Genomic DNA, 20,985 nt, shown 5'->3' on the forward strand with positions numbered 1-20,985 from the left:
TAAGGTCGACTATGAAGCAAAGATAGAAATAAGTTTATAGTTTATAATGGGAAGAGGAAAGCCCCGGGAAGGGTGGTTGTTTTTGAAAGTGATGGGTAACAGCCAGAAGAGAGGCATGGGTTAGACTGACAGTAGAGAACAAACGAGGGCAAAGAAATTGGGCTTCTGAGCACAGGCGAAGAGATCAACCTTAGAAGGAAGAAGGGCATCTCTTCCACTGAAACGGAATGGAAGGAGGTCTGATTTGTGGGATAGAGCTCCTGGGAATAGGGAACAGAGATAATCTGTTCATGGTAAAAGAAGAGGGATGAGGTAGGAGTTTCAGATTGATGACAATTTGTGTGGACCGAGGAGAAAACCAATGATAGATATAGAAGGAGTGCTGGGCAGTTGTTGCGGGCTGAATGTTTGTGTCACCTGCCTCCCCAGTTAGTGTGTCGAAGCCCTAATTCTCCGTGTGATGGTATTTGAAGGTGGGGCTTTTGGGAAGTAATTAGGTTTAGATGAGGTCATGATGGGATTAGTGCCTTTATAAGAGGAGTAAGAGACAGCAGAGCTTACTCTCTGCTCCATGTACGGATATGGCAAGGAGAGCATATGCATACCATGGAGAGGGCTCACCCCAGACACCAGATCTACTGGCACCCTGATCTTGGACTTCTCAGTCTCTAGAATAATTTTGATTTTTAAAAATCAGACTGCGTATCCACTCCGGTGTAGGGTACAGGGGAAGTTTTTAGATTAAAGCGGTGTTTGGGTGAAGTGGACATAGGAAGGGCTGATGTATTCGATAAAATTGGAAGTGTTGAGGGTCAGGAGAGCTCATGGGGCCAGAAAGCAAGTGGATGTTAGTCAATGAGAGACAGTTAGAAGACTACGTAGGAGAAGTCGTGTTGGGTAGGAGGAGCCTGGTTTGTCCTCCTCTTGCTGTTGTCCACTTTGACAAACAGTAACATTAACTTATAGCCAATCACCTGAAAAAAAGTTAAGATTTTATTTTGATTTCTAGATTAGTGTATCGTCCATCTAAGACTTAAGAGCTTTAAAACAATTGTATTTCATTTGGTAATAAAAAGAGAATACAAAAATTATTTCATAGAATCAAATTTTCAAAAGGAGGGGTACAATCTCTAATGAATATATATAGAGGCATTTTTCAGGCAAATTTATGCAGATATATAAATCGTCAAGAATGAACACTAGAAAATGTTACATAGTGACTGAGATACTGTCATTGGAAATGGAAATACTCAAAGGGAAGACATTTAAATTGGTGGATCTCATCAAAATTATGATTCACTCTCCTTGTGCCTAGGTACTAAGTAATCTGAGTTAACAGCATTTATAATGGCACTAAATTTAGAAAAATAAAAAAAATGAAGGGGAGGGAAAGTGCTGGCTTGATGATTTACAGTGACACACAGCTAAATGCCTAGGTGTGAACGTGCGACCTTGTGATTACACTTTTGTATATGTGTCCTGGTTTGTTAATTCCAATCATCAAGTTTGGTACACTTGTTAATGCTTTTATTGTTTCACTTAGTTCAAAACATCAACAAAGTCCCTGCCTCTTTTTTTTTGGATGCATCATCACAGCTTATTATGCTCAGTGGCATCCAAGTTTTTCTGTCCTGAGGCTTGTTTGAGGATGAAGTCCATGGCAGAAACAATTCGAAGGCAGGCAGATAGCTCCTGGAGAGATGAACAGAATGAAACACAGTGTTCACTTCACTTCTCTCTGAACTCAGCCAAGCCCAGGGATTGAAGCACTGGCTCTGAGCTGTAGTAGTAAACCACAAAGAATGTTCATTGCCATATAAATATTTAATTTTTGAAATTCAAATAGCCTATCCATCATTATCAGTTAATTTATGCCTAGTGCACAAGGTGGTTGGCATGGTAATACTGATACTTCGGAGAATTTATCTGCAGAACAAATAAAATAATTCATTTGGACTCATATTTTACCTAATTTTGAAAATCTGTCCCTTGCTTTTCTTTTTTCTTTTCTTTTCTTTTCTTTTCTTTTCTTTTCTTTTCTTTTCTTTTCTTTCTTTCTTTCTTTCTTTTTTTTAGGCGAGGCAACCTTTGGTTGACCTCACAGATTGCAAGGACCTTGTCAGTTTACAATCCCATATTTTTCATTTTTTATGCCTACAGTACCTGGTCTTCCTAGATGGTCTCCCATCCAAGTACTAAGCAGGCCCGACCCTGCTTAGCTTCTTAGATCAGACGGGATCGGGCTAGTTCAGGGTGGCATGGCCACGGTCCCCTTGCTTTTCTCGTTGGAAAATTGGAGTGAGTTTTCCACTCCTGATTTTGTCAAGGACATAAGTTTACTCATTTCATTCTGACCTGACAGCGTAGGTGCTCATGCTCAGTACTTACTGATGTAAGTATTTAGGTTGGTGGCCTCCTTCCTCTCTTCTAGAATGGTCCCTCTATGGTGGTAAGGGATGACCACTTTTAGCACCTCAGAGGGAAAGAAACAATCTCTAAAAAAATCTTTCAGACCTTCTTGTGCTAATGATTTATAACTGTTCAATTTGTAATCCCCAGTAGGAGATTAAGCTAAAGGTAGCACTCAGGTCCAGGCAATGCTACTTTTATGCTAATCTGATTGGGCCCAGGCTACTCTTATGCTAATGTATTCCAGCCAGATGGTATTTACCAGAGTTGATATGGTAGAAACTTTTCTAACATCAGATCTTCTTTTCCCCATTATAGTGTTAGCTAACCTAACTCTAGAGTGAGATGAGGACACTTCTTAAGCCCAGGTTATGTCAGGTTGATAAGTATACTAAGATATGTGATACTAATATCAGTAGCCATTAACTGTTCCAATGCAGTGCTTAATAGTGTAATTGATGGCTTAGAGATGGGAGTGGGATTGGGTGTGGGTCCAGGGGTTAGCTGGGACTTCATATTTTGATAAACATCACCATAAATCAGTAAGTGATATGAATACTTAACCTTGCCCATTCTGCCCATAGAATACAGGCAGAAGCCCTCCTTGAGCTGGAAGAGGTACTATTTTGGAAATTCACACTGGATGCTTATCCTTCCTACTGAATAAATACTGCCAATTGCTTGGTATATAAACAAAAGGTACATAAGTATTTAGATTACTTTCTTTTCATGTGAAACAAGATCATTCTTAGATGGGCAATGTTATGTCACCTGGTAAAAGTAGAACTCACAGGATGCATAAGTTGCTTTATGGATGTAAAGCCAGCACATAGAATAAAATGATGGTTTAGGACATAATGGTCTTTGTCATATGTGTAAAGAATTGCATGCAGTCATCTGTTCACCTGACAAGTGTGATATTTAACCATTGCAGTCTTAGCCCAGTGGTCTTCTTATTTAGTTGCCTAACAAAATAGCAGTGGGATTTTTAGAAAATATAGGTGGCAGACACTCTACTCAGTTTAAATTTCCAGGGTATAAGTGGGTTGTAAAAAATCTTCTCAGGTGATTCTGATCTTCCGCCATTATTGAGGGCCATTGCCTCAAATGCCGTCTTCATAAGATCTTATCCCAAGAGGGACAAGAACATCACAGTCTGTTATTTAGATGTGGAAACTACTCACTCAGAGATGGTAGATTTGCCATGCTTACGAAAAAATGCAGTGTGTTATATATATATATATATATATATATATATATATATATATATATATATATATATTCACATACATATGTTCATTAGCAAAAAATGCCAAGTAAAGAAAGCAGCAGGGAGATGCCACATTTTGCATATCAAATGAACAGATGAAAAAATTGGACCCTTAGGTTCCCCCTTGCCCCATTATTGGTGATAGAGCTAAGAATTAGAACTTCACATCAAACTAATAGGTATGTAAATTGGTAGAATCTTTCTGTACAACATTTGGCAATGTAATCAAGAGGCTTACAATGTTTATACATTTGACCCAAGAATATCTGGGAGTCTAGCCCAAGAATTGCAGACTAATAAAATTTTAACATTATTTGTAATGAGAACTGTATATTATATTTATATGATGCAATATTATGTAATTCTGATAAATCATGTTTGTGAGTTTTTAGCAATATGAAAAAATGCTTGAGTTGTTATTGTTAAGAGAATACAAAAGTTTACATATAGCATGTTCTAAATGTGAAACAAAATGCATATAGAGAAAGACACCAAAGTATTAATAGTAATCATATTTCAGTAGCTTTTTATTCTCGTCTTTGTACTTTTCTGAATTTTGCATGTTTTCTACAATACCACTTTAAAAACATTTTATTTATGATTGGAAATGCTTTAAAAACAAAAATTTTGTGAAAGAACTGGCAGTGGAAGATTTCTTTATAGAGAGTTGATTTATGAAGAGAAGACTTGTGGAAAATTTAAGTAGATTAAAAAAAATGCTTAAGTTGGTTTCAAGCATAAAAAGCAGCAGGAAGCTGGATTGTAAACACATACAGGTTTGGGGGAAAGTGTAATGAATGGATGAAGTAAGGATAAAGTGAGAAAGATGTAGAGTAGAGATGACAGTTGACAAGTAGATGGAGGATGAATAAAATGAAAAATACATTTTATTCTCTTATTGTTTCAGAGTTGTGTGATGTTAGGAAACTTTCCCATGGTTGCTAACTAACCCTTCAGATCTTTCTGGTTGTTGTACGTTCATCAAGCATATCATTAAATGAGGTAAACATGACCAATAAGAGCTGAATGGGAAAGGAAACGAATGACTTTCCAGTTATAAAGTTAGTTCCAGCATCCCTTTGCCTGCTGGACTTTTTATTCTTTCCAAACTTTTAGTCGATTTCCTTGATTGAAGGTCGAGTAATGATTTCCAGAGTTGCTGTGTTGGTTAATGCCTTACTATTTTAGTAGATAATTTTTTTTTTTTTTTAATTAAGCCTATATTAGTTGGGGCCCACAGGCCATCTGCCTGACATTGTCTTTTAGTTCAAGGCTTTGATGGAAGGCTTTAAAGGTACCTGAGAGGGAAAAACTCATAATTTCTCATTAAGTTAAGATAATCTGAACATTTACTAATAATATTCCTTTTCCTAATGCCTGGTGATAGTACTCTGAAAGCAGTGTGTTTATGAATTTTTTCCTTACTTTCAGCAATTGACCATTCGTGTCTGTTATATCTGTTTCATTGTGTGTACACATATCCAGATTATGTTAAGACAGTTACTCCTTGTTTGTGGGATCCATGGGCTTAAATGGACAATTAGAGGAGCCCAAGAAAACTAGAGAACATTATAATTTGACATTATTAGATTCACTAGTTATTAGTTTACTATCTTGTAGTATTTTATACTTATTTAGAGCTATTTTGATGTTCAAATAATAACTTGGAATATTAGATATAATTTGTTTTAAACTACTGTTTTTGAAAATTATGATGCTATTGCCTTTCTCAGTTTAAAAGAAAATAGATTTCTAATGTACACAAGACCTGAGGGTCAAGTAGTACTTATGGCTTACTCTCCCACACAAGGTTCAGAAATGCAGTGAGTTTGGGTGCTGTCAAGTACGTGGTACCTAAGTATTTATTTGAATATTGGTACTTTTAATTTCCAATGTATCTTTTTAAAATATTTAAGAAGTCACTTTCTGTTATTAGGAAATATACATTGCTAAACAACTTTGAGAAGCCCAGTGTGTGTGTTTGTGTGTGTGTTTGTGTGTCTGTGTGTGTGTGTTACCAAAGTCTCTATGCTGAATTTGTTTATGCTTTTGGATTTATGAGACATATTTACAGATATAAGGGATTATTATTTTTTTTTACATTCTACTCTATTTTCAATCAGTATAAATGTACAGTAGTTTATTATTTGTCCCCAAATTTATCCTTTTTTTCTTTATGAGGATGACTACTATTTTCCTTAAGTATTTGATGTAAGAATCACTTCTGAGAATTAGAATTTAGATCAAGTAACTCAGCCTGTTTCTGTTTGTGCCACTTGGGGAAAGGATTTGGACTTAGTGCTCCAACTAATTCATTATCCAGTTCTGCAAAGGTAATGACCAAACAGATTGGGAACTAAGAGAAACTATATCGAATATCCAAATCTTCATTAGGAAATCTTTATGGACTTTGCTCAAAGGTGATGAATATTTTCCCCTTTGTAGTGGTCTACTTCAGTTAAAAAACTCAATAGAGTTGAAGATTTTCTTTGAATTCATCTAAGCTTTGAAAAGGCAGTATAAAAAATGGCAATTTATATGTTTTTAGCTTATTAACATTTTGTGTTTGTCTCTAATCTTTAGTTTCGGAAAATAGACATTGTGGTTTAGCATTTACATAACAATGTTCTGATTTTCTTCGCGATGAGGGTTGGGTGGGTATTTGCTATAACTGACCGTTATCTTGGTTTTGTGAGTATTTTGTGAAAGAAGAATTAGAAGAAATGACACAACCAAGAAGGTGCCCTTTTCTGAGTCCAGTGCTTACCTTCTGGGCATATTTTTCTGGTTGCCTTGTTCCTGTTCTAATGAACTGTATATATTTTAGTTACTTTTGCAGCTGGTATTTAAAAGCATAAGCTACTTCACAAAAGAGATCCCCAAGTAAAGTGCCTAAATAAGATGGAGGTGTTTTTCTTTTTCACCTAACAGTACAGGAGAGTAGTCCAGGAGAGCAGAGTAGCTCTTTCCACAGGTAATTTAATGACTCAGGTTTCTCTAGCCTAATTACTCTTCATCATTCACCTGTATGGCAGATTGGTTCATTAGCACCATGTCCAAAGGAATGGGTGAGAGGGTGTGGTGGGAAATCAGTATCCTTTCAAGGATGTGATATGTACGTTGGGCACATTACTTTCACTTGCATTCCATTACCAAGAACAGGGTCATATCTAGCTGCAAGAGAGGCTGTGGAATGTAGTTCCTAGTTCAAGAGCCATATCCCTTGCCAAAATTGGGGGTGGAATGGGGTTTATTGCTAAAAGGGGGAAATGGAGGATAGATACTAGGGCTTTTAGTCATCTAGAATAATACAAAAGTCAAAGTTCAGCAGCATGCACCAAAACCCACCATTCTCTCATTACCACTCAGTGAGTTTCAGAAACTAAAAACTGTCAACCTGAAGTCTATGACCAATCTATTGCCTGAGACAGCCCTACTCAAGTCTAGAAGTACTTTAACAAGCTCTGGGTCTGCTTATAGGTGGGACCTAGAATGAGTATGCTACTTTAAGCTCAGTATTTTTTAGTAAGTCAGTTTCCCTACTCCCCTGTTGAGGTTCTAGCACATCTGATGCCTAAGGCTGCATGAGATATGATAGAACTTGAGACATTTGGTCCATTCAGTGCTATGTTTTATTGTGGAGGTCATCAATATCATACTGGCTTATTCAGCTTTCCCTGTGTATTTATTGAAGTTCTATTTTCCAGTTATTGTGATAGATTCTGGTTAGAAAGGGGTATATTAACAAGACAAATAAGAAATAGTACCTGCTCTGGAGGGGCACATAGTCTGGAACTCTTATGAAAGGAAATAGGTGTTTCTCCAAAAATACATTTTGGGGCAATGAAGTTTGGGGAAACATCCTAAGACCCTAACTGCCATTGTTCATCGTCCACCAATATCCCCTCTGCCCATAGATTCCACCCATGAGAAGCCTCTGTCACTAACCTGAATCCACCTTACACCTCAGTTCCTGACTCCTTTCCATTTTGTGGTTTGATTCCTTAATCCATAGCAGCCATAAAATTGGCCTCACAATTTCAGATTCATTCCCTTCTCTGTTGATTCTTTGTAAGACCTCAAACATCTTCTAGACTAGGCTGCATGAATTATGATGGAAGCAGTGTCATTTGGGCTCAAAATCTGGGTATTCTTTTCATGTTCAGTTCCTGCAGCCAGTATTTACTGAGGCTCTTCTATGGAATGAAGCATTTGGGGTACAAAGCTGAGTAAGACCTGGTTCTTGCTTGAGTTGTTCATTTTGTAGTAGAAGAAACACGTCTACTGGATGAATTACACTATTATGTGGTAGGCCCATGAGTAGAAAGAAGTGTAGGAGAATAGAGTGCCATGGGAGTATAGGAGGACTGTCTAATGTCTGAGGGATTTGGGGAAGGTCTTAGTGACATTTACATTGGATATAAAGAAGGAATGAATTCACCAAAAAGAAAAAGTCAAGGGTGTGGTTTGGCAGAGTGGAAGTAGCCTCCCATACAGAGGAAACATCGTGTGCAAAGGTATGAGGTATGAAACATCATGGGGCTTTTTCTCCATCACCAAAAAGAAAAAAAATCTATCAACACATTGTAAGTTATGTTTTCTTTGAAACAGAGACATTGTTAAAACAACACCTCTTATATCACATGTAGATTATTTAATTTGTAAGAATCTGATTCTAGACAAGGACCATTCTCCCTCAGTCAGGGCATGAGGACAACTTGGTGAGGACCCTCTAGGGATGTTCATGAAATGTATAAAAAACATACACATTTCACTTTGTGAGCATTTCAGCCTTGTTCTTAGTTATTGCCCTATTTTGGCAGCCACAGTGCAGAAGTAGCCAAGGAGTTCAGGGCCATAATGAATTATTTACACATTTGTTGAAAGTCGTATATGTGGAAGGCACTATGCTAGGCAGTGAGGATATAATGGTGAGTAAGAAGCTATCCGATTCCTCTTTCTGTAGAACTCACATTCTAAAGACATATATTAATTCATCAATCTCACTAATGTGTGTGCACGGAGGTGTGTGGGGCGGGGGACGTGTGCGGTTTAGGCAAAGGGCTCATTATAGGCAGAGTCTGGTGGTGGGAGGGAATATGATTTGTGCAAGAAGGCCAGGCTGGCAGTAGAGCAGTGCGTGAAGGGGACAGAAGCGCAAAATAAGAGATGCGAGAAGAGAAACATTGAGGCCGTGATAGAAATTTGGGTCTTTATCTTAAGAGCAATTAGAAGCTTTGAAAGATTTCAAATAGGAGCTCACACCATCTGATTTCTGTTTGGAGGAGTTAGTGGGTACTCAATAAGCATTTATGGATATTTATTAGGTTATTGAATGAATCTGTACATAAACTGTGTTATCACATCAAAGAGAAAAACTCCCGCTAGGAGGGAAAAACATGAATTTCTACAGAAAAGCAGTAACAAATAGAAAATAAAATTTTACAAATTTTACATAAAAAAGAAACTGAACCGTTTACTCTCTGTACCAGATTTAGAATCACGGGAAGTGGTTTTCCGAAGGCCATGTAGTAAGTTGGTGGCTGACTCCTTTCTGCCCTGTTCATGAGTGAAATTGGTCCTTTCCATCCCCCTTTCCTGCTTTTCACTCCTGCTGAAGCTTTGCAGAAAAAGAAGCAAATTATTCTCCAGCTCTCACTGGAGCTTCTCAAAATTGAAAGCTTTGATTGCAACCATCTCCTTGGTTCCGTTTCTGTCTCAAGGATATTCAGTATTGATACAACACCATCCTCAGGTTGCTTCCAGGAGAATGCAGTCATGTATTGTTGATCTTCGAGTTCCCAGCCTCTAAAATAGTGCAGAACAGTCAGCAATTGGAAGTTGTAATTGTTAAATTAGCAATGATAATATTAGCTGACCAATGTATAGGCAACAAGAAGAGGATCAGCTGGACCAGTCTCCTCAGTTCATTTTGGAGGAGAATAGAGAATAAAGTTGTGTAGTGTTAATGAAAATTGCAGCTGTATGGAATGCTTTTGCCAAGAGATTGGCATTTTTTCACAGAAATTTTAGAAAGCGAGAGATTTCTGAGTAATACGTCAATCATGGGAAGGGATCTGTCAGTTTCTGGCAAGTTGAATAGGCCATGGGAATTTTTTACCTTACCTACGCTCACTCTTTTATGAATTATGAAGTATTATTTTTTTCCCGGAGCCATCAAGAATGGCAGGGAGGAGGGAAACTAGTCTATATATTCATTCTTCCTCTGAGTGTCTCTAGAGTTTTCTGTCTTCTTCTTTATCCTTGTCTCTCTCTGTTTCTCTCTGTCTTTCTCACTCTCCCCTTTCCTCCTTGGTAAGAACCTGTAGTAGCGTGTGTTACAGGATTTTCATGGGGACATTTTCTTGGCAGTGGCTTGTGACAGGTTAGAGCAGTGCAGTAGCTGGTGGGTGTGATGGAGGTCAGAATTCTAGTTTGACAAAAGGCCAGGACATTGAGAAGGTCAGTGTGAGAGCAGTGGGTACCCAGGGCACACAGAAAAGATGCAGAGTTCAGTGGGGTGGCTGAAGGGTTGAGAGGTTTGTTGTCAGACTGTGGTGACCTGGGCTTCCACCCAGCTTTAGCATAAGGAGCAATCGGCCTCGCCAGATGAAGCAGGTAGGCAGCCGGGAGGAGGCTGGCATGAACCTAAGTAGGGCAACAGGAGGCAGGATGCTGATCTCAGCTCTGTTGGCTGAGACCTGGTTGACAGGACCAGGGCAGCATCACGGGCAAATATTAGGAATCCCATCCCAGAGGCAAAGGGTACCAGGGCTTCGTACCAGACCCAAAGATAAGAAGCAGCTGATGCTTGTGGAGCATTGAGTGTATGCCAGGCACCATTCTGAGCACTTTCTTCTGTCAAGGCTTTTAATATGCACAATAATCTTGGGATAGTCCTCATTTTATAAATAAGGGAATGGAGGCACGGAAAGGCAGAGTAGCTTGCCGAGTGTTGTGCATCTGGGAAGTGGCACAGCAGGGATACGAGGGCCGTCTGGCTCCGGAGCCCCTGCTGCATAGTATTCCTACTACATTGCTCCAGGAGTCCCAGTCACACAAATTGCAGTATGTGGGGTCCCTTGGAGCTGGGCTACATAGGCAGCCCTGATTCCATACTACTTACCTTTAAAAAAAAAAAAAAGCCAATTCTTTCCTCTGCCTTCTATGTGCCAAGAACTTTCTATGTACCATTCATATATCAACTCATTAAGTCTAGAACTATTATCTCCAGGTTGTGGATGAGGCCCAGAAAGACTCAAGGACATGCTTGCCTAGGTAGTGAGGTCTAAATTCAAACCCAGGGGACTACTAAAAAAAGAAATTGATCGTAGTATGTTATTTTGTTTTCATTTCTTTGTCTGCCCTGCCGGCACCACCTGTCTGAAACCTATTAGGGAGGGAATGGGTTACAATATTAATGCTTGCCATGCCACAAAGATTTCTAGAGGCAAATGAGTGAGTGGATTAGCTTTTACAGAGCAGAAGAGGGAGAAAATGATCTAGCACACTGTGGTCATTTAGCAAAATTTAAACAAAAACAAAAAGCAAAGTAATGCCCATAGCTAATTTGGTGAGCAAAGGCCTTGGGCTTGTGTTATAATTCGGAGCACCTATGAGGAGTCCAAACGCTGTCCCTTTGTTTCTTCCCTGACCTCTCAGGGTCTTGCTGCAGAACACATAACTATACTGACTTAGAAAAGTTAAATTCCGTAAAAACCTGAGTGGAAATTTTGATAGCGAAATTTTCTTTAGCTTCCAAATCTACACCATTGTTTTGACCATGGCTGTCTAAAACTGAGCTGATCTGCTCACTCTTGGCTTTTCTCCCCCCCCCCCCCCCTTTCCAAACAAATGGAATAATGAAATGCTATTCCTTTGTATTTGCTGTCAATTCCATGGGTTTCTTGTACGCAAAGCCCAGTTTAGGTAACGGAAAGGAACTCCATGTCCCTACATTTGAAGCCAACAAAAAGTAACTGAGAGTAATATTTCCGTGAAATACACGAGAGAACTTTCCTGATTAGCTGAGGACCATATACCATTTCCTCTGCTGAATTGAACTGAGTTGAGGCATTTGTCAAATTCCAACAACAACCTCCCCACCGAGAATCATGTGGAATTTTTAACAGAATCATACAGGCAATGACTTTTCATGGGATCATTTGACTTTGAACTGTTGATTATAATGAGAGATGACTTGAAAGGAAGTGAATCAAATACAACCAGCAGAGAAACCTCAAAACAGGAGGCAGCCTTTTTGGGGCTCTGTGGTTTTGGAGGCTACTCAGTGATGAAAGAGGTAGGTGGGAAGCACCAACACAAGATGAGCCACAAGGCTATCAGACTTGTTCTCATCATAACTTCGTAACTTCCTGCAGGAGAAGTGGACCAGGGGACAGGGTAGTTTCTTTTATGTCTTCTCAATCAGTCACTTAACTGGATAACTCTTAAAGTCAAAAATAAGAGGCTGCAAATTCCTTAGTTACTTTTCACCTCTTGTTGCAGCGAAGTGTAATACCCTTGAAATTTGACCCTTGGAACTTAGACGTGCTGGTATCCCGAGGCCCTTTGATCAAAAGCTGGTGACTTGCGATCTGAAAAGTCCCGGAAAGCTCCTAGGGCCTTCTCACTACTCAGCTGGCCATCAGTTCAGAGAATCATGGAACAGAAACGGTCAGTTCCAAGATCCTCTTGGAGTTCTGAGTTCATTTTTCTGAGAATTCCTCAGAGTTCCTTCGGGGAAAGTCAGACTGAGTGTGTCACTAAGATTCCTCCTCTAGGATCAGCCTGACCTGAGCATGGAGTTGAAACCTTTAGGTGACTTGCAGGTGCACTGCTCATTCTGTGTGGATCCAAACACTAGGGGCAGACTCCACAACCTACTAGTTGATTCAGCTTGTGAGTGACCAGATGACTTGTGATTTGACAATTTTTAGAACGAAAGGAGTTGGAAAAATAGGCTCCCCACCTCCCTACCAAAGTGGCCTCCTATTTTACCAGATTTCTCTTCATCCCTTATTTTGAAAACCCCATAAGAAGGGAGTGGGGAAGGAACACTCACTCAACTATAGAAAATTATGGCTTTGAATACAGCAATTTAACCATTCTGAGTCTTAAAATGAAGGCTGGGTTAGGTGACCTCTGGGGTTCTCCCATCTCAATCAACTTGTGATTCTGAGTCCAGCATTCTTCTAACCTCTTGGAGAGCAGGCAGAGCCAGCTTCACATCTGTTCTTAGTCTTTGAGGGCTCGGGAGTAGGGTTGCAGGGAGTAACCAGGGGCTGCTGTGCCTGATCCAGTGCCTTCCTCCTGACAGCCCACCCGGAGTCAGACTTGCCTACTGCATGCATTAGTCTATCACAAAATGAACCCACATTCTTTAAAAACTTCCTTTAGTCCCTCACATTAACTGTAGGGACCACTCTGAGGCAGGGAAATGCAGGAGAAGAATTGAGCCATGTACAGTTTTCCCAGTAGGGAGCAATTTTCTCTCATCTTGGTGGATTGTGAAAGTGGACTGCCTCTTCCCCCCACCCCCCCATAATCTAGATTGCTATTTAAAGATACTCAAAAACTACCTATACTCTCAATTGAAGTGATAAAGTAAGGAAGATGTGGAAATTTTAAGGAGAAATAAGACTCCCTTGCCACAATTTTCTCTGCCTAAAATATCTTGTAGTTATATAGTTACAGAGTTAAATAAAATTGGTAATTAGAATCTGATACAGGGATTTGAGCTTGCAGATTCTTTGATCCAGTCCTCTTGCATTTCAGAGGAGAGAGCTGAGGTTCAGCCTGGCATGTGACTTGCTCCAGGACACACAGTTGTCGACACGTAGAGCTGGCATTGGATTTCTTTCTACAGAATCCTTCCAAGTGCACCCATTCTCTTTTGCCGTTCTCCCTAGTGCTAGTGCTTTTCCCAAGGTGCGTAATTGTGATTGAAAGACATTAATGGGTCATTGCCAACCTGGAAGAACTGTGCTCTGCTCAGCAGTTGTAGCTCCAGTGTTGCTTTTTGTGACTCGGGTTTATTCATCTAAGGGTACGCTTTTCAGAGATGCTGGCTGGAAGAACAAGCCTCACTTCCTAGATCCAGGGCCAGTGAGTTACTCCTTTGCTGAGCTCCCATGAACTGCGGCCAGTGCCGTCCAGCTGACAGAGCAGGGTTGTCTTTGATAAGTGTTTATGTTGCACTTTAAATTTGCAAAGTTATTTCTCTGAGTCCTTAAGTCAGTTGGCAGGTGAAGAAACTAAAGCCCATAGAGTCCGGATTGGGCCAGAGTCATGTGACCAATAAATGGTGAAGCCGATACTGGATTCAGAGCCTTTGAGTTTCTGGGTCATTGTTTACCCCAATGAGTCATTCAGCTTCTCTAGATTTTGTTCTTTGCCCCTCACTAACTTCTTTTTTTCCCCCAAATATAACTGGCTTCTTTCCGAATGAGCCATAGAGCTGTTTCAAAGCTGCAGTACCTTATTGGTTGACCAGAAAGTCGTAAGTATCTAGGTGTGCTCTAACGTGAGACCTGTCTTAGGTCAAACTGTGTTCTGGCGTGGTGGGAGCAGAGGGAGGGGTTAGGACTTTCCTGTTTGGGTTTTTGGGAATAGATCAGTGCTGTTTTAGGAATATTAAAGATCTAAACATTGGAAAGAAGATGAAGGATTTAAGCTAAAACAATGATTGTTGCTTAAAGGTAGTTAAAAAAATTAAAGAGACATTAAAAATTTTGCATCTAAATACAGGCTTTTGAGAACTTTTGGCTTCTTTTTCAAACTTCACTGCTTGGGTTATAGAGGTGTTTTCTTGCCAGTGAGGCAGAGAGACTTCAGTGAGAACACCGAAAACTTTTTACAGTAGAAATTTCCGCAAGAAATCTTACCATCTGTTTATTCTATCCATTTTTTTACCTTTTTTTTTTTTTTTTTAAATTTCTAATGACTTATTGCCAGTTTGACTAAAACTGCATCTGTTGAGTACAGATGTTGGACGGGGATTAGTATCTATTTGCCTGCCTTTACACAACATTACTCTGAAAATAAAATTTCTCCTTTGCTCCCCTACCTCCCTCCAATTGTGAATTTAAGAAGATGAGCAATGGTGTTTAGAATATTTAATAGTCTGCCTTTCCAAACATTCCAAGCAACCTTTTAGATATTGATAAGTGTTTATTGCAGAACTACATAGTATAGGCGAAACAGGAAGCAGCTCTTTGCTGGGTAGGATGCTCCAGCCGCCCTCCACTCTCCCAGGGAACGCTCTTCAGCTGACTGAAGCAGGGAAGCCGAGCCAATCAGAGGCCGCTTTCCTAGCTCAGTCACCAGTCTGTGGTTGAGGAAGGGTTTTGCTTTCTTATGCTCTGTATTGGGAAGGCAGATAAAATGCCAGGTCTAAACTGCTTCTGGGGATAACCTCACCCTCTGTGATGTGAGTGAATAGCATCTTGCCTAGTTAATCCACAGGAATTGATAAGACAGGAGCAGTTCTTCCAGACAGGCCTTTTCTTTTAGCTCTAGCTGTGGCTTCTGTAGCAGTTTTGTTTTTGCCTTGAAAGAGGTGCTCTGGATTATCAGACCTCCATGTATGACAATTTGTACCTGCATGGAATTGAAGACTCGGAGGCTGTAAGTATTTTCATGGATAGCTGATTTCTTCTCCCCTCCTCTTCCTCCTCCTACTACCCCCCCCCCCCCCATTTTCTTAGGCAATGCAGGGAACATGGAGCTGAAAGCTAACATCTTTCGGGTGCTTGCTGGCTGCTATGTCAATGTTCTCTGTATAGTTAAGAGTTAACTGAAATAATTCTTTATTATATAATTTCTTGTCAAGCAAAAAAAGAAACTAGGATGATAGCAAAGGCATCTAAGAGTGTAAACTGTTTGGATTTGTACATTACTTAGTCCACGTTTGATCTCACCAGGGGTAACAGCTCCTTGTAGACTGGTTGAAACTATGCAGAAAGTGCCTGTGTTTTCCAATAGCAGGTTCATAGAAAAGGCTCATTCATTATATAATACACATTGTTTAGTGAGCTAGCATGAATGGAAGTTCCTCAGCTGTAGCTGTATTATGTGCTTTCTGGCTAAACAAGCAGAGATCTACCGCTTCTTTGTTAAGGAAATCAGATGCAAAGGTTGTGGTCATACAACAGCCCAGTGCAGATGCAGAGGGTAGTGTTCCTACCCTCTACCCTGGAAGACCGAAGTAGGCTCACGTGTGTTCTGGCTTAGAAAACTGGACTCCTTTCCCTCCACAGGTCAGGCTCACGTAATCTATTAAAATCAAATCGAAAATGTTTTTCTGAAATCCCTAAAATCATGCCATCAGAATGCTAGCTTTTGAAGATAGGGTAAAGCTGATTACTGAATCTTTCTTTTACTATTGCTAGTGGTAGTTTTTTTTTTTTATTTTTAATCAATTATGTAGAAACCTTACAAGGTAAAATGATTCAGGGTAGCTAATGGGACCTGCTGTGGGGAGTTTGAATTGTATGTATATGAGTGCAATGCCATACATGTTGCTACATTTGAAACAGGAATGTGTTATATAAGGTTCTCTGGCTAACTCACCAAATAAACAGATTATAACAAAAAAACTCTATGATATACGTCAATGCAGACGTATGTATCAAATGATGTGCTATCCGTGAAAGGGAGAAATCCTTGGTTCTGAAAAGGCATTTCATTTTTCCTCTCTGTCTCTGTGTTAGTTCTAACTTTAACTGTGTTTCCACAAAGTCTCTCTGCATGTCGCCCAACGTGCTCGTAAATTATCAGACTGTCAGTTTACTGCAAGGACTGTACTCAGAAATAGTGGTGTGTGAAATAGAGAAGGTCCACACTTGTGAGCAGGTGGGAGAATGTTGAAAACGCACGTACAGGAGTTCAGTCAACCAGCTGCCCTGGCCGGGTTCTTCAGGGCACCTGATTATTTCTTACACTCCTTCTTTCCACACTCAGTTATGAAACATCTGATGACTTATAGAATTGTAGCTTTTTATTTTCTACCACTGGGCACTGTATTGCATGTAAGTGGCTTGGTGGAGTTATTTTAGAAAAACCCGATTATTTTAGAGACCAGCTGCAGTGAACGGAGTCAGCTAGGAACTAATGTATTCATCACCTTGTTCTCCAGAACTGTATAAATTTCCGATGCACTGGTTCAGAGGGGAGCCATTACAAGTATAAAAAAAAATATATGTATTTTTCCTTTTGGTCCAGCCTCACAGGACGGCTGGGTTTTTCTGTAGGGTGGGAAGCGAAAAGTGCAGTGACTTGACTCGGTGGTGGCAGTTGATGGCGGGTAGTGCTAGGTACTGCAGTGCTGTGCTTCTGGTGACTCAGTGGTGGCCAGCAGGCTGAGATCCTCAGGGATGGGCACATCTGCGGAGGCAAGAAAGGTGGGAAACCCAGGGAATGAAGAAAGGCATCTGGCCAACCCTCAGCTGAAAGTATGGGAGGCTTTCGGAAGGGTGGGATTGAAGGCGTGCCACATAAATCAGAGGGGAAGGCAGAGGTGTTCGGAGGGATGAACTGACTCTGAATGCTTATTTGAGTTTATTTGTTTTTATAAGGAAGAATAATGTGATGTGTTACCCAAGATGGTGTGAACAAAGCTTCAAGCCAATGGAGAAGACTAGGCCTAAATAGCTGACCCGGTGAAGTGAAAAATAAAGCCACACCTGGAGTGCCACATCCTCAGCTGTCTTTCTCAGTGCCAATGCATTTATGGCTGTAAGTGTGGGGGTTTGCCCAGATTGAAGCAAAGCTCTCAGAACAGGTCTGGTAGATAGGCGAGGAGAGGCTTTTCTCAAATGGCCAGCTGCAGTCCTAGAATATACAGGCACTAAAAGCTGAGTATGGCACTTCTTCTTGTGGGGTTGGGGAACCATTCAAGTATGTCTTACCACTCTGTTCTGTTGAAAATGTTTTTGCGGGTGTGTGGGGTTTAACATGTGATAAGTGATCACATTCAGTGTGTTCACAGGTAAGCCTGTAGTAAGGTCATCTTGCTTAGGATCTCTTTTATTCTGAAGAAGAATAAAGTATTATTATACACTATTAGGACCTTACATCCCTGCAGTTTGAGAGAGTTTTTGGTACCACAATGCAAAGTTTCTCTTAAGAGTCTGGTTCAGAGGTAGATTTTATATTTCCACTATGCTAGACTTGTACCCGTAACCTCTGTATTTAACGTACTGTATATATAAAGAGAGAGGAACAAGAGTCATGCTGGAATACACTCAAGTCTGGGCATTTTAGATTCTTGAGTCCTATGAAGCCGTGTTAGAAAAGTCCATTAACTTCTGCTCTGGTTTCTAGGAGGGGCAGTTGTGTGTCAGCAGCGCTCAGAATTGCAAGAAAGTGTAGAAATCCTTTGATGCCCCCACAGCAAGATTCTGCATAGAAACGGGAGATTTCACGCATGTCACATTAGTCCTTTTGTTTCCTTGACGTGGATAATGGAGTGTGTGCTCCTGAATGAGTTCATACCTAGACCAGGCCAGTTACAATCAATCATGCCTGCAGAATCTCACTGTGCTGTTTTCTGTGTAAGGTTGCCCCATCCACTTTCACTGCTCTCACTGGGTCTTCATACAGCTCTTGGTGGCCAAGATACTTTTCACTGACTGGACCCCCAATATTCATTATGTATTTTTTGTCTGAGTCACAATTGATTTTGGTAGAGTGCTCCTTGTTATACACGTTTTATAAATGAATTCGTTGTCTATTTTGACATTTACGGAATCATCGTAAGAATAGGTTCTTTTTTAATTTAGTAGGTTTATTACACAAATTATAGGAGGGCTATTCTTGTAGGAATAAATGGAAGAAGCAGATAAGTAGAGAAAGTTACCTAAAATCTTTCTAGAAATAATCATGGTTAACATATTGCTATATATTCTTTCAGACTATCGATGCACATGCACACGCACGCGGGCACGCACACACACACACACGTGATTCTAAACCTGCTACTGCATATTGTGTTTCTAAATGCTGCTTTCATCTGAAAAAAATATTGAGCATACTAGGACTAGACTGGCCTATGCAGGAGATGCTTTGCAAAATTTAAAGCTCCTACATGGAGCTTCTGGAATTTTGGACAATTTAAATGAAATACAATTCTTAGAGTATTTTGTAAAGCGAAGCCAGAGTTATCTATACATAAAATTAATAGTTGATTTCTCTGATACAATTACTTCCATTTTCAAATGCTTAAATTATGAAGTGTTTGGAGGGAAAGACCTCTATTTCAGTGAAATAGAGGTTCGGGTCATAATTCAGAACATTTACTAGAGAAGAAAATACAATTTTAGTGTTTTCAGTCCTGAAAGAGAAGCCAAAATATGTTTATTAATATTGTTAGACATCTTACAGATACAAAAGTTAAAGTGAAGGTAAATTTTACAAACTATAATGTGTGTATATATAAAAGCACATATTTAAATTTCCATATACCTATACATTATTATAAAGATAACTATACATTAATTATTTAAACTATTCATTTTCTACAAGCTGTTTGACTATGTATGTTTGCCTAAATGTCTGTGCGCCCAGAGACACCTACACATTGTACACCCCGGCACACTCACACACATTTGTATGTATGTGGACATGCTCCAAGCTTTGCTAACTGACGGTTAATGCTAAGTGGGAGATTTCTTTCATACAGCTCTTGGAGAAGGAAAATTAACTGCTTTTGACATAAAGAAAGATATGCAAGAGATTTGAAATGCAACATCCACAAGAAAACAAAGAATTGCTACTTTTAAAGATGTAATAAAGTCATTTTAAATATGGAGATGTGTTCTTGTGTTTGACACAGAGGAGGATAAACTTCAAACGGAAGGCTGTGTGTGTTTAGGGACCTTTGGAAACACACTCTAAGGATATCAAGGACGAGATTCATTTTGGAAACGGGAAGACCAGAGGATCCCTTCTAGGGTCAGTATTTCTGGCCTGTTTCTAGGGAATGAGGCCTGTTTCATAAAAGAGTCCAAGGCCTGGATGTTGTCATCACTGGGCAGAGAGGAAAAGCAGATGCTGCTTGTGGTTTGTGTAAGAAATTTGACTGAGAAAATCAACTTGTTTTACTCAGCTGCGTGATTTTGGTGTTTGTCCAGAGTCTAAGTAAATGATAAATAGAAACTTCTCTTTAGTCAATCAATTCTTAGCAGTGATGGCTTTCTAAAATATATATTGAAATTATTTCTAAATGTAATTGTCATAGAGCTAAAGAGAGAAAGTTCTTAAATCTGATCAGAACCCATGAAGTTGCCAGTCTTGCCACATTCTTAATAATTTCCATTTTTGAGTGACAGAGGGAAGTATTAGGCTCAATCCCTGCCTTTACTCAGGGGTTTTCTGTATCTGTTTTCCTGGCTGATGTCCTTTTTCTGATGAGATTATGAGGAGTCAATCAGGATTTTAGAATATGGTGCTGTGACTCCATATGTACTCAGTGAACATTACATTATTCTGTGGTACAAGATGTTCTGTAGGAAGGTGAACAATAACTTTGAAAAAAAAATGCGTTTAGGGTGAAGGTGGAGGGGCATCCTATTGCCTTAGCCTTTTCTTTTCCATCAGAGGTCAGCTTAGGTCTTATTTCTGTGTGGATGGTTCTCAGCATTCTGCTTATCATCTCCTTGTAATATCCTTTACCTACATAAACTAAACTAGCTGAGGAGGACAAGAAGAGATAATTGGACTGGTTATCGTTTTTTGTTCTCTGTCTTCCTTCTCTCACTCATGTTTTATAATAATCATTAAGTTATGAGCTCAGATATCTATGAAGCTAAATTAAAAATTATAACAAGGAAGTTCTGTTGATATAGACTTTGTATTCTGATTTAAACTAGGCTGATGCAGGTACCTTCAATGTGTTTGCATCAAGCCATGTGAGCTTTAAAAACAGCAGCAACTCTATAAATTGCCACACTGGCAAGGACACGTTGTGTAGATGCATGTGATCTCACTTATTGAGGACAGGGCACGAGTAGACCACTGCTTAGTGTATAAACTCCAGGGAGTTTACAGTTCATATAAAATAATGGCAAGCAGATTGGGAGTTGTAGACTTTTATGCCTTGAACTTTGAACTTTTTAAGACTTTGAAAAGTAGGAGTCTAAGATAAAATCATGTGGCCATTTTTGAAGTACTTATGGGTATGCCAAAAAGGAAGATAGCTGAGATAGCTCACGTGATTGTATTTGAAATCTAAATACACCAATACTTGTTCTTGCTCTACATTTATGTATTCTTTTACAACATAAATGTGTAGTTTTAGTAATAAA

At 39.6% G+C, this 20,985-nt stretch overlaps 1 protein-coding gene and 1 pseudogene across 4 annotated transcripts in view; one reads left to right on the forward strand and one right to left on the reverse strand.

Annotated features, from left to right (window-relative positions):
- The window catches only part of CACNB4 (calcium voltage-gated channel auxiliary subunit beta 4), a 208,052-nt gene that overhangs the window by 80,738 nt on the left and 106,329 nt on the right, over positions 1-20,985 (forward strand). Inside the window, exons 1-2 of one of the 4 annotated variants that reach the window (XM_016151105.2) lie at positions 14,284-15,307; positions 17,257-17,416. The exons of 2 other annotated variants lie outside the window; for them this stretch is intronic. In XM_016151105.2, the coding sequence (XP_016006591.1) occupies positions 17,411-17,416 (6 nt within the window). In that variant the 5' untranslated portion in view covers positions 14,284-15,307; positions 17,257-17,410. Of the gene's footprint in view, positions 1-14,283; positions 15,308-17,256; positions 17,417-20,985 lie in introns of those variants that run through there. One more of the 4 variants, XM_016151104.2, reaches the window with a different exon arrangement.
- LOC118614037 lies at positions 2,152-2,270 on the reverse strand (annotated as a pseudogene).

The sequence above is a fragment of the Rousettus aegyptiacus genome, unplaced genomic scaffold (assembly GCF_014176215.1).
Source record: "Rousettus aegyptiacus isolate mRouAeg1 unplaced genomic scaffold, mRouAeg1.p scaffold_m13_p_2, whole genome shotgun sequence".
Classification (NCBI taxonomy): domain Eukaryota; kingdom Metazoa; phylum Chordata; class Mammalia; order Chiroptera; family Pteropodidae; genus Rousettus; species Rousettus aegyptiacus.